Raw genomic sequence first — 13,668 nt, forward strand, 5'->3', positions numbered from 1 at the left:
AAAAAATTAAGAGTCAACTCAAACATGAGGATGGTTGGATTTCATGTTGTATATGCCTAATTTTTAAAAATTTATATCTAAAAGACATCGTCCAATAACCTTTTGTTGTGCATTACTGCTCTTTCCTTGGCTTACTGTCTTTGGAAGTAAAAGTGTTATGAATAATTAGGACTGTCAGCTTTAATGCATTTATCCTGATGGGATTAAGGTCCATACTTACTGCATTAACTCTTTTATTGCCCCTTTCAGCGCACTGTATTAATACACTGCAGCATCTAAGGCCACCACTGCTCCTGAATGTCTCATTTCTCTTTACAAGCTCAGTGGACATGTTTAAAAGTCGTCTGCTCCTTGTGTTATCAAAAATTCAACTTTTTTACTATTCCCTTATTTAATTTTCAGTCCATAACACATTCCTTTTCCCTTGGTTAAGCTCATGTTATGCTCTTTAATCTACCTATTTTCTTTTAAAATTAAAGAAAAAGGCAGCTCTGTGTCCAAGCAGGGAGTCAATAACCCTTCAAAATTTAAAATGAAACAGAAACTTTTACATACAAAATATAGTGGAAATTTAAAAAGTTGCAAAAAGGAGAGTAATAATGATTAAAAATAGATATCATGATCTTAATTGCAATTTTAAAATGTAATCATTTTATATTTAAACTATTTCTAGTCTTTACATTTTTTCACAAAGTTTTTTTTAATTTAAGGCACTGATTTTCAAAGTGCTTTACAAAGTTATATCTGGACAAGCATGTGCACAATCAAGATGGAAATATTCTTTTCCATTATTTTGGTCACTTCCACCTTAAATCTTTAAATGTCCCCTCATACATGAATGAACTTGTGTTACTTCTGTCTGTGTTCTGATGAAAGTACTAAATTATAACAGAAAAGCAGCATGAACAATATAAAGCAGCGAATGAAATTCAACCATGCTTTTGCTTTTTTCACCTTGAAGGCCAACAGTATCTTCTGCAAATACATTCATAGCTATACATAACATGTGAAGCCACACTGTTATAAAGATTGTGATAAATGTTTATAGATGCATAGTTAAAACTGAGAAACCTTTTCATATAATGAAAAGAAAAATAGAAAGATGACTGCAGGTAGCAAATATAGTAGAGCAAAGAAATAAGAAATCTTAAAAAGTGTTTTAAAGTAGAATCAAGTGAATTTTCTGCTTACCTTCTCTGTTGAATCACAGCTGTATCAGAGAACAATTTAAACACTGGACAGAGCTGAGTGAGAAAGAAACTTCTTATCAGTGTCATTTATTCAACCTGTAACAACCTACTGTTAAAATGGTCACTTCCTGTGGAGCTGATGGGCAAATAGATCCCCCTATATGGAGGCTATAGTCCTCCAATCGAGCACACAGGTATTTATTATTTATGTGACGTGTGCTGCTGACCTCTTGGCCAGGTCACCCTTGCAAAAGAGATCCAGATTTCACTGGGTCTTTATCTGATCATTCCTCAGTTTCTCTTATAATTTCATTTTTCCCACTGTTCTATCAAAATAAAAGCAAGAAAAGTTTCACTTCTCACAAGAAGAAGTCTTGGGGGGAAAATCCTGTCTGTGAGATATCGTAGTGTGGTGACTGGAAATTACGCCTTTGCTTTGGTGGGGTCAGGAGACTTCTGCAAGGTTCCGCCAAATCTGAGTATTGATAACATTGAAAAAATGCAGTACATATAAATCTGCTTATCACACTGAGGACGTCTCTGTTTGACACTAAGTACCAAGAAACATAACAGAATTTCCCACACAGTTTCCAGTTCGTATCCTGGAATAAAAATTCAAGTTCAAGGTGCTTCACTGACAAATGGTTACAAGGCTCATGGTATCTTTATTAGTACCAGTTAATTCAAGACACAATCAGACAAAAACAGCATTAAAATGTTAAAACAGACACATCAATCTGGGTCAGCTTCAGGCTGATACACTTCATCCAGCATGACCGGACCAATCAGGGTCATCTTAGGAGAAAGAGGCAGCAGCTACAGGTGCAGTTTGGTTGTGTAAAGGTCTGTAAACATGGAGACAAGTGAGGATATCATACCGTCATGGAAGAAAGTATTGGCACCCCTGGAATTTTTCCAGGAAATACACCATTTCTCCCAGAAATTGTTGCAATTACAAATGTTTTTGGTATGCACATGTTTATTTCATTTATGTGCATTGGAACAACACAAAAAAGCAGAAGAAAAAAGCCAAGCCTGGAGATGGTCTTGTAACCTTGAGATTGTTCATATTTTTCCACAATTTTGCTTCTTAAGTCCTCAGACAGTTCTCAGCTCTTCTTTCTCTTCTCCATGCTTGGTGTGACACACACAGGCACACAACACAAAAGTTGAGTCAACTTTTAGACATTCTGACTGGCTTCAGGTGTGATTTCTAGATTTCCAGCACCTGTTACTGCCACAGGTGAGTTTAAATGAGCATCACATGCTTGAAGTAAAATGATTTACCCACAGTTTTAAAAGGGTGCCAATAATTTTGTCCAGCCCATTTTTTGAGTTTGATGTAAAATTATGTCAATTTTGGCTTTTTTCTTCAGCTTTTTTGTGTTGTTCCAATCCACATAAATGAAAAAAACATGTGTATACCAAAAACATTTGTAATTGCAACTATTTCTGGGAGAGATGGTGTTTTGATGGGGTGCCAATACTTTCAACCATGACTTTAGATGCAGCTCTAGCAGCAGTTTTATCAGACTGGAGGATAAAAATATACAGTAAAATCTTATTGGCAATAACAACAAGAGAACAGATCTCCAATCAGGTTTTCTGGGAAAGTTACACTTCTATAATAAAGTAAAATACATAGGGAAATGCTCACTTCTGCAGGCACATGTCATAAAAAGGGATTTATTCATGCAGTTTACATAGAATGGGACGCATTTATAGATTTCAAATTAGAACAAAAATGGACATTATCATTGTCGGCTGTGGTGTCTGTATGTAGACGTGTATTTGCTCTTCTCTGTTCTTCTGTTACACAGGAGGCTGGTTGATCAGGATGAAGATGAGCATGATTTGAACTCCTCAGGATCCACATGGTCACTGTGACGCTATGATACACTGTAAAATCAACAACAACATTAAAAGAAGTTACTTTCACTTTAACTGCCAACCCTTAATTTCAGTCACTGCTAGCTCCTCACTGCAGGTTTTATTAGGTGTATAGATTAAAGGTACAATATGAAGATTTTTTGCACTGAAATGTTTATATAAATTAAAAAATAACCAAGCCTTTGTCACCCATTACCTATATGTTTTAGTGGAAGTATTATATTTATATTTCTGATAGTTTTTAAGGCACAGACATCCTTAACGAGTAACTAAACCCCTCAGATGTCTTTTTTCAGGTAAAACTAGTTTTTATAGGATTTAGTGGTACTGATGATCAGTTATAATCCAAATCTTTACACACACAAAAATGTGCACAACTACCTAAAAATGTGCACAACTACTGCCCTCTAAAGGTGGAAACTTTCTACTGCAACAGACTTTGTCTGAAATTTTCTACTGGCTGATCTGGTGGCATGTGATGCATGAGGTTGCATCTCTTGTCACCACAGAGCTCAGTTACTTCCCATTTTTTCCATGGCCATTTTACTTCACTTGTGGCAGTCAACAGCCAATCAGAGATGCACTGTTTCATTCTTGGACTATGGTTGATGTAGTGCTGTAGCCCTACATTGTAAACTAACCATATTTTTTTGTTAAAATAAAGAAAACATACAAACTTGAGTCTTCTAAATGACCATCATCCATCCTTTCACACTCAGGTAGCTCCTGGTAAGTCTACCCTTGATGGTGATGACATTAAGGCTTAATAATCAAATCTAAAAAACTGGATGAAAGGAATGTTGTGACGGATGGGGAGTCGATTAAACTGTTGCAAGGGATTCATGGCTTTCCCTGGAGCTATAGATGCCCTTCAGCAGCTCAGTCTTTTTGCACTTCACCTCACTGCACTCTAGCCATGCATTTCTATGATTTTCTTAAAATAAAGGACATTATTATCAGTGGGTACAGCTCAGAGTGCCTGTGTATGTGCATGAACTTTGTGTGTATGGCTCACCACTTAAAAAGCAGAGCAATGAGGTACACAAACATGACTATGATGTCTGTGTAAAGGAAGAGGGCAGCAGTGGCGTATTCCTCAGGATTCAAACGGTTATGCATCTCCCCCGTCATCAGCTGAATATTAACCAGTAAGCACTGAGACAGACAGCAGGAGGCAGAAACAAGAAGAGAAAAATCAGAGATACATAGCTAATGAAAACAAACTTAGGATAGCACAAATGGATGGCTGAATAACTGCTTTAGTTTTAGGCCCCTTTTTTGAGTAAATGTGCCATTCTTCTACAAAGAGTTTAACTAATGTCTGTAAAAAGGTATATACAGGACTAAGTATAATAAGTTTCTGCAAGATTACAATATTAAAAATTTGATTTGTATTGTAGTATGGGGTAAAAGTACATCCAAATATACCCAAAGTCATGATCCATTGTAAATTAAAGCTGTAATAACCATATTTTATTATTTACCTGAAAAGTAACTACTCTTATGAAAGCAACAAATGTCTTTTATTTATTATTGCTGTTGTATACAGCCTTCTTAAAAAATTAAGCCACTTTTCCTAAACAGAATTAGAATGGGTTGAAAGTGTCAAAAAAGGTGGATAAGGTGGTGAAATCACATTTTTAAAACAGCAAAAATGTGTTACAGGGGCAAAAATATAGTAGGACAAAAGTGGATTGAAAATTGGTTAATGTGGCAAAAATCAGCAGAAAAAAAAATGTGAAAAAGGGTTTTAAGTGGCAAAAAAGGGGCATGACAAATAGTGAAATGTAGTTAAATGGCAAAAATGGGGGAAAAGTGTTGAAAAAGGGTTTAAGAGTGGCAAAAATTTGTCAACAGAGGCAACGATAGGTGGAAGAGGCAAAAAACATGGTGAAAAGGGTTTTAAAAGTGTCAGAAATGGTTGAAAAGGTAGTGAAATGGAATCAAAAAGTGGAAAAAATGGGTTGAGAGAGGCAACAGTGGGTGGAAAAGGTGGTAAAATGGCAGTTTAATAGAAGCAAACTTGATTCAAAGTGGCAAAAATGTGTTTTAAGTCACAAAAATGGGTGGAAAAGAGATTACAAGGGGTTAAAATGTGTCAAAATGGCTTCAAGTGGCAGTAATGAGTAAAAAGATAAAAGTTGAAAACAAAGGTTTAAAATTTATTTAAAGTTGAGAATAATAACGGCAAAATGGGTGGAAACAGTAGTTGAAAATGGTTCAAAATACATAATTTTGACATCAGAACCCAAAACAATGTGACACCCTTTTCAGCTTCAAAATAAGGTAACTGTTAGCCAGGATGCTAACGCTAATGCTACTGATCCAACACGCACACATTGATTCTATCCATAAATCACAACTGAGTAGAGCCCATCACTGTGTTTGTTAGTTAAATCTGTGGACAGGCTTGATTGTATGTGGTATGGTTCCATCCTAGACTGTATGCGTGTAGTTTGTAAACCTGCCAAGAAGAAAAAAGAAGAAGAAGCAACCACATGTGTCATCAACTGGTTGACAGTTTAGGCTCACTGCAGACCCAACAGCAACTCTCTTTCTACTTTTATTCACCCACACCAGCATCATGCTTTCATGATAGGCTATGAACACGTTAGTTTCAGTTTTTAAATGTAAAATGGGCCTCGATGGAGGTTTCCTTGGCTTTTGAAGCCTGCCTTAAGTGGACACTTGAGGAACTGCAGTTTTCTGAACTCTCAACACTGTTCACCATCCAATTATGCTTAATCTAGTCATTATTCCTTCATAGATGGAGATGTTGTATTAGTGGTCTTCCCTGCGACGGTACCTATCTGATATGATTTTGTTCCTCCTGCTTTGTAGGATGAAGAGTGTTGTTATTATTATCGTGATCATTTTTATGTTTAATGTCTCTCACCAGTGAAAACACCAGAGACCCCAGACACCCGAGGGCAACATCACCAGCGTGTGAGTAATAGAAGGTGCAGAAGATCCCTAACATGATGACGTCCACAGCCAGAATGAGCAGAAATCCCCGACCCAGAGTGAAATCAAAACGAGTCTGCAGATGACACAGAAAAACACAAGTACACATATTAATTTCATGAATCAACCTTTATTTGTACAGCGCCAGTTCATAGCCAGTTACCTGAAGACAATCCAAAGAGAGCATGGCTCTACCAAGCTTCATATATTTTATATACAAACATGCTGATCAGTGTTCAAAAGTGTAAAGCTCATTTATGTTGGAAAATTGCACATCCTATTACATCATTATGTAACTCATAATTTAAATATATTTTAAACTCTGCTTGAAATGAACACACAGCATGATTGATGTCTCTGATAGTCATTTTGAACAGTTGTTGGTCTCGGCTTGATTTTTCCCACCTGTATAGAAAATGCAGTGATTGCAATACAAATGGTTGTTGTTGCTCCCGTGCTGAGAAGGACAGCCAAGGAATTGGTGTAGGCAGCGAGGCCTCCCAGCATGCATGAAAAGCTCAAGATGACCACAACCTGGGAGAACAAAACATGTTCTGTCACATACAGTCCATGTGTTCAGACCCCTAAACCTGCACTCATCCCCATATTTCATTGAAAGCATTAAAGCTGGACACACACGATTTTAAACCACTTTAGGCCAGATTTTCTCCCTCTGAGTTTTCTGCACGAATCATGGAGTTCAGTTTGGAGACTTTTATAGAGAATCCCGCTTGGGAAGTATTATATTCATGCAAAAAGGCAGATTTGTTGAAAATTGCGCAGCAGAAAAGATGAAATCAAATTATTTAACGTAGCAGTAGCCTATTTATTATAAGGAGATTGGGGATTTTATACTACTTTTTTCCTAACTCACCAGTCCCACGATGTTCCAGGGGTGACGTCGGCTTCGGGACTGGTTGCAGCTGACTGTGATGACCACAACCAGGAAGATGCTCGTGGCAGAAGGGTAGATCCACTTGTACTGATGCACCGCCTTTATGACCACGTCACTGAAGCTGAAGACGCTCACCACGGCGAAGCTGAACAGCAGCATGAGAATCACGAGGCAGAAAACCTGAGCATAAGATAAGGAGAAGCAGATATAAAAGTATGGGGAAATCTAAAACAACAGATTTGATAGATTTTTCAGTTTTGTCGTTTTTTTACCAAATATGGAAAAACGGAAAAATGAGCCACTTTGCAGTTATTGACCAGAGATGGGAAAAAACAAACAAACAAAAAATTTGAAAAACGAGCCGTTTTTCAGTCTTTGACCAGAAATGGGGAAAAAAATGGAAATACAAGCCATTTTTAGTTTTTGACCACAAATGGAAAAATAGGAAAAACGAGATTTTTCCGTTTTTTCATTGTGGTCACAAAAATGGGGGAAAAATTATATATTTAAAAAAGGGTCCAATTTTATTTTTTCCAATTTCTTTATTTTGTTTTCTTCATTTAATGAAGTATTTGAGGAAAAGGGAATCACGTGACCCATTGGAAAATGTGAGCTTTTCAAAATAAAATTCCATGTCAACACAAGAGCCATCTATTGTGTTTTACAGTATTACAATAGGCCAAAATGTGCTATATACAATATATGATTAATAATCTTTATTCTCATTGCATGTATAATACTATCATCATACTATCATCAATAATACTGTAATACACAATAGATGGCTCTTGTTTTGATATGGAGGCTTTTATTTTGAAAGCTCGCCTTTCCCAATGGGTCACATGATTTTCAAAAGTTTTTTTTTTTTTTTAGTCTTTATTTATGAATACGAATTTGACAAGCAAATTATTGTCCAAACACAGTTACAAATTAGACTGAGCCAAAAAGTACAACCAGGCCAATAGTGAACAAACTATAACAACAGACCATTAAAATAAAGCAAAAGGAATAAGAAAACACTGAAAGCCAAATAAAATTAAAATAAAGAGGGGGGGGGGGTTAAGGGGGCTGACATACATTCAATAGGATAAAATGGTTACAGTATCAATTTCCTGGATTCTGTTCAAATGAAAAGACCAACAAGTTCTCATGGAGACACTGTGCATTTTTGTTTTAATACCTTTTAAAACATTAGAAAATATAGAAAACTCTTTCAAAAAAGACCAGGAATTGTGGGTTAGTATTCATAAACTTACATTTATGAATATAGTATTTTGCAAGGATTATGAGACTATTAAAGAGAGTTTCTAACTTGGGATCCTCCAAAAGTACACCAAATTTAACATTGTTAAAGGTCAGTGTTGATACAGGTAAGTTATGATCAGAAATCCATTTCTGAAAATTTTCCCAGAATAACTCTGAAACATTACAAGAAAAGAAAAGGTGGTCCTGAGTCTCAACTCCATTTTTACAGAATGTGCATTCATTTGAATCCATATTAAACTTAGGATTTATAAAGTCTCCACAAGGAGAAGTGTCATTCATTGTTTTAAAGTGCACTTCTTTTGCTTTGGGTGAAATAGAAAATTTCAGATGGTTGCATCTAGTTTTCTTAAAAGTGGAAGTAACATTTGAATATCTTGCTAGTATAAATCTTCTTTTTAGGGGTGAGGGAAAACGTTCTTTTGTCAGCAATGATCTGAGAAACTTGTTTTTGCTACACTCGCCATCTGAAAATGGACAATCTTGAATATACAGAGGGTACAAACAAGGAGTTGTTGTTTCATAAAATAAATATCCTTTAATTGTATTAACAAGAGCTTGTAGTATTGCATTAACTACGCCACTATACTGTTTTTGAGAACAGTTTAAGTTGAATTTTTTCCTGAATTCTGTAAAATCAAAAATGTTACCTCTGTTATCCATTAAGTGCAGAATAGACCAGATTCCTTGGTTAGACCATTCTTTGAAGTAGAAGGATTTCCTTTTTATTAATATACATCTATTGTTCCAAATTGGTGTGTTATGGGGAGAGAAATTGTGTTTAAAAATCAGTTTCTAGTAGTGGAGGGCCTGCTGGTGGAATTTTGAGAGTTTGATTAGCAGTTTACTAATTTCAAAGTCACATTTTAGTAGAAATTCAGTACCTCCAAAATCTGAAAAATCTTTTGAGGGGAGTTTAAATCAAAAACTTTCGTACTGTTTTATGAAGTTCTGCAACCACTTTAGTTTTAGGGAACCGTTCAAGGGATCAAAATCAATTGCATTTAGACCTCCTTCTTCCAGAGATTTGATGACATCGTTCTTTCTAATATAGTGGTGTCTGTTTTTCCAAATAAAATTAAAATTATTTTGATTAATTAATTTAATAATATTATCTGGGATGTCCAGAGAGTAAGTTGGGTAAATTAGTCTCGACAGACCTTCCATTTTTGAGAGTAAAATCCTTCCAAAAATAGATAGGTCTCTCTGTAGCCATGTATTCAAGATAGTTTTACTCTTTTTCAAAATGTCCTCAAAATTAGCTCTCTCTCTGTATTTAAATCCTTGGAAATGGTAATCCCTAAATATTTGACTTCATTTTTAATTGGTATACCTGCAATAGATGTTAAAGGGTGATCATGAATTGCCATCAATTCATAATTTTTAAGGTTTAAGTGGAGATCTGAAGATTCTGAAAAAGAGGAGATAACTTTTAGAGCTTTTGGTATTTGAGCCTCATTTTTAAGAAATAAAGTTGTATCGTCATCTAATTGGCTTACAATAAATGAATATCCCATAGCTTTTAGTTGTTGAACATCCTCACATTTTTTTTAGCGTAATAACTAATATTTCAGCAGTCATGATAAAAAGTAGAGGAGAGGCTGGGCAGCCTTGTCGGATACCCCTCTTTACTTCAAATCTTCTACAGGTGCCAAATGGTAATACTGAACTGTTTATGTCATTATAAAACATTCTAATTATCTCTCTAAAACATTCACCAAAACCAAAGTGTTGCAAAGTGTCCACAATAAAAGGGTGTTCCACTCTATCAAAAGCTTTGCAGAAATCTAGAAATAAAATAAAGCCATCATCCTCAATTCTGTCACTATAATCAAGTTAAGTCCAGCACCAGCCTGATGTTGTTATGGATGGAGCGACCTTTGAGGAAGCCAGATTGTGTTTCACTAATAATTTGTGACATACCTTCCTTTAGTCCATTTGCAATAATGTGAGCAAATAATTTATAATCAACATTAAGTAATGTAATAGGTCTCAAGTTCTCCAAACATGTTTTATGATTTTCAAAAGTATTTCATTTAGGATGCTTTCACAATAGGGGCCCAGTCCCGGATCTGAGTGCTCTTGAGTCTTGTTCGTTTTGGTAGTGTGGATGCAAACGAACTGCGCCCGGGCCCCAAGCCCGGGCCCACTTGGGGAGGTGCCTCGTTTTTCCGTTTTTTTCCATATTTGATCAAAGAAGAAAAGAACGGAACAACGAGAGTTTCTCCCAATTTTTGAGTCTGGTTGCAACCAGGAAATGGATCTGTCAGAAAATACACTGAGCTATAAGGAACTGTTTAGTCAATGAAATGTGAATAATGGATCAGCAAACACCACAACTGTGTTTAAATATGGTTATAAAAATGAGTCAGCAGATGTTAAAATATCTCCTTTAAAGTGATAAATATGCAGAGGAAACATCCATCCTCTGTGACTGTGAGTTTCAGTGATTAAAAAGGCAGAGCTTACTGAAGAACTTCCAGAAACACAAAAGCTGCGACACAGGATAAATTATGGTAAATTATGACAAGTTGTGTAACAATATGATTTATAGAGATACAGTAGATTTTAGTGACCTTATTATTGACAAGTTGCTTTCTCTGCCACCTCCATTCTCTTTAATAGTCCGATCATCATCAGATCACCGTCTTAATCATAACCATACATTAAACACTCCAACACTAAAAACTTCTTCAGCTGCTGAATACAGTGTACTTCAGATGATTATCATTTTGCATAACACTGCTTCATGTTCACTTCATAGGTTTTATAAATCAAGTATTTTACATCTCTAATAGATTAATGTGATCGTTATAAGTCAGTGGTTGCCAGCCTTTTTCTATTTAAGGCCCCCCTACTCATATCTAAGAAAAGCTAACCCCCCAGGACCCAGCTGGAAATATTTCACATAAATTTTAATCGTTTTCTTTGACAAAATCACAATGTAATGTAAAAAGTTGGGACTTTTTTTTGACTAAAGATTGATGTAGAAACTGCATTATTATGAAGGTATTGAGTCAGCCACTGACGTTTAACTCAAACTTGTACCAACCTTTCGGACAAAGCCTCTCCTGACTGTTGCATCTTCAAAGGAGGACTGTGCTTCCGGCTGGGCGGTGACTGAGTAGGCCTGTGGGTTTATATCACTGCTAGATTTATTCTCAGTGGTGAACCGGGGAGTGTCGGTCACTGTCCCGTCTTTGGGTGGAGGGTCTGTGGCCGGGTCAGCAGAGCAGGGTGGGGGCTGCTGCTCTTGGTAGCTGTGTGGTTGTGATGATGACTCCGAGGAAACGTCATAACTGGGAGGGTGCTGTGTCTCTGTGGATGTGATGGAGTCTGCTGTTTCTGACATTCTGGTGGACACTGAGCCAAAAATAAAGCTGGAAGACATTAAAATCTTGCACATATACATGAACTTAACCATTAATCTTATGAGATATGCATGCAGATATAATAAAAGTTGTTCACAGGGCTGGGTCATATGGTCAACTTCATCTATCCAAGGGATTAAGAGAAGCAAACCAGGCAGGCCAACCTTCTCTCTCCTTAGAGAAATTTAGCAGCTCCTCCTGGGGGATTCTGAGGTGTCCCAAACCAGATGGGATATATAATCTCTGCAGTGAGTTCTGGGGTCTCTTATCGTTTGGACATGCCAGAAAGACCTACGCAAGGAGGTGACCAGGAGGCATCCTGATCAGATGCATGAATCCCCTAAGCTGGCTCCTTTTAAAGGGGACATACTATGCCAAAATCACTTTTTCAGGCTTTTCTAATAAAAATATGTGCCCCTGGGCTGTCCACAATCCCCTCAAGTACTGGACCCCCCCCCCCTTTTCCATCTTCCAGAAAATGTGTGCTGAAACAAGCCGTTCTCAGATTTTCCCCTAATGATGTCAGGTGGGGAGCTAAGGCCGCCCCCAGGTCTGGTTGGCCCTCCTCGCTTGGAAAAAGTTTCACCCTCCTCTCCTGATCGCAGCTGAGAGGAGGATTTAGCAACATCCATTTCCTGAAAGGGGTGGAGTCAGGGGGCGGAGTCAGACAGCTCATTAACATTTAAAGCCACAGAAACAGCTCGTTCTGAGCAGGACTGAAACAGACCTGCAAATATCTCAAACTGGAGTGTTTTTTCAGCAAAAGACTTCACAGGCATGTTTTGGGGACCTCTGAGATGAATATAAACTTGTCTTTAAAGGGTAGAATATGTCCCCTTTAATGGGCAGTGACTGGTGCCTCAGTGCCTCAGTTTATCTCCAAGGCTGAACCCTGTTTACATTATTATTTATTTTTTGAATTTGATCTTGTGTAGGAACTATTTGACATATAATCACAACCTCTGTCTTTTAATGGTCTATCATGTGACTTTCTGTGAACTTTTGCCATTGAAAAAGTAACAACAGCTGTTTTAACTGCACGAGAATTGTCTCATCTGACACCTACCCTGCAACAGAGCTTTAAAGCACCATAAAAATAGCTATTTTCCCTCTGATGGTCTTGTTTGCTTCCTTGTGTCTACATGAAACATTAGTATTAATTCCAGCCTGTTTCGTGACAGGACAAAGGTTACTTAAGGTGCTCTAAATGTAGTGTTTGATATTTAAATTAACCTTGTTTTCTGAGAGCATGTCTGGCTGTTAAAATGATAAATTGTTGCTTGTAGATGAGTATTGGTTCCAGTCATCAGTGGTCAATCATTACTGGAAAAATGTGGAAGAAGAAGCAAACAGCATGTACAAAAGTCTGTTTCTTCTTTTTTAAAGTGTATTAGTGCCTGACGAGAACATTTGTTTCGCAGTCAAGACTAAATGCTTTGCATTGGTAAGTATTAAAATGACATTTACAAATGTAATGATCAGTTTCTAAAGATGTATGTAAATGTTAATATTTTAAGTTTTGCGTATAAGAATTTAGTCTTCAGTGTACATGGCATAGTGCCGGTTAACACAGAATAGGTCTTTCTCATTATTACAGCCACCACATTGTGACGTTATAGCGAAAGAAAAAATTAAAATAAAATCGAAGCAGAAAACAAATTCTACTGAAGACTGGCAGAATCTGAATAATATTGTTATGTTTAAAAAATACACAAAAATCTATTTGAGATAAGAGATAAACTAAAGAATAAAGAGAAAGTCTGGCTCACCTTCTCTGCTGAATCACAGCTGTATGAGAGAACAAGTAACCACACCACACACCGTGCTGAGTGAGGAAGAAACTTCTTATCAGTGTCTTATATTCAACCTGTATAAGCTTACGGTTCAAAGAATCACTTCCTGTTGCACTGATGGCTGAATGGTTGGATCTCTGTAGAGGCGACAGACTTCCATTCAGGAACTCAAGGCTTAAAGCCATCCTGTGGCTCCTTTCCTGCGTATCATTCCCAGTTGCTCTCCTGAAGTGCTCCACTATCCATATCCATAGTCCTTAAAATAAAAACAGAGAGACCAAAGATAAATCTGAAAAGGGAAG

General features: G+C 36.9%; 1 protein-coding gene across 2 annotated transcripts; it reads right to left on the reverse strand.

Moving 5' to 3' along the window:
* Positions 1 to 2,591: 2,591 nt before the first annotated feature.
* LOC121520123 (protein lifeguard 1-like) lies at positions 2,592 to 13,643 on the reverse strand. Of its 2 annotated transcripts, XM_041803403.1 has the most exons (7): positions 13,343 to 13,643; positions 11,255 to 11,565; positions 6,919 to 7,119; positions 6,450 to 6,578; positions 5,977 to 6,120; positions 4,096 to 4,235; positions 2,592 to 3,089 (listed from the first exon to the last, which is right to left on the reverse strand). In XM_041803403.1, the coding sequence occupies exons 2-7, from the start codon at positions 11,552 to 11,554 to the stop codon at positions 3,080 to 3,082; spliced, it is 924 nt and encodes a 307-aa protein (XP_041659337.1). In that variant the 5' UTR covers positions 11,555 to 11,565; positions 13,343 to 13,643; the 3' UTR covers positions 2,592 to 3,079. The 2 variants fall into 2 exon arrangements, with proteins under 2 accessions (XP_041659337.1, XP_041659336.1); XM_041803402.1 differs by lacking the exon at positions 13,343 to 13,643 and having other exon boundaries at positions 11,255 to 11,951.
* Between the last annotated feature and the right edge of the window lie 25 nt (positions 13,644 to 13,668).

This window comes from Cheilinus undulatus, linkage group 13 (genome assembly GCF_018320785.1).
Source record: "Cheilinus undulatus linkage group 13, ASM1832078v1, whole genome shotgun sequence".
Lineage (NCBI taxonomy): Eukaryota > Metazoa > Chordata > Actinopteri > Labriformes > Labridae > Cheilinus > Cheilinus undulatus.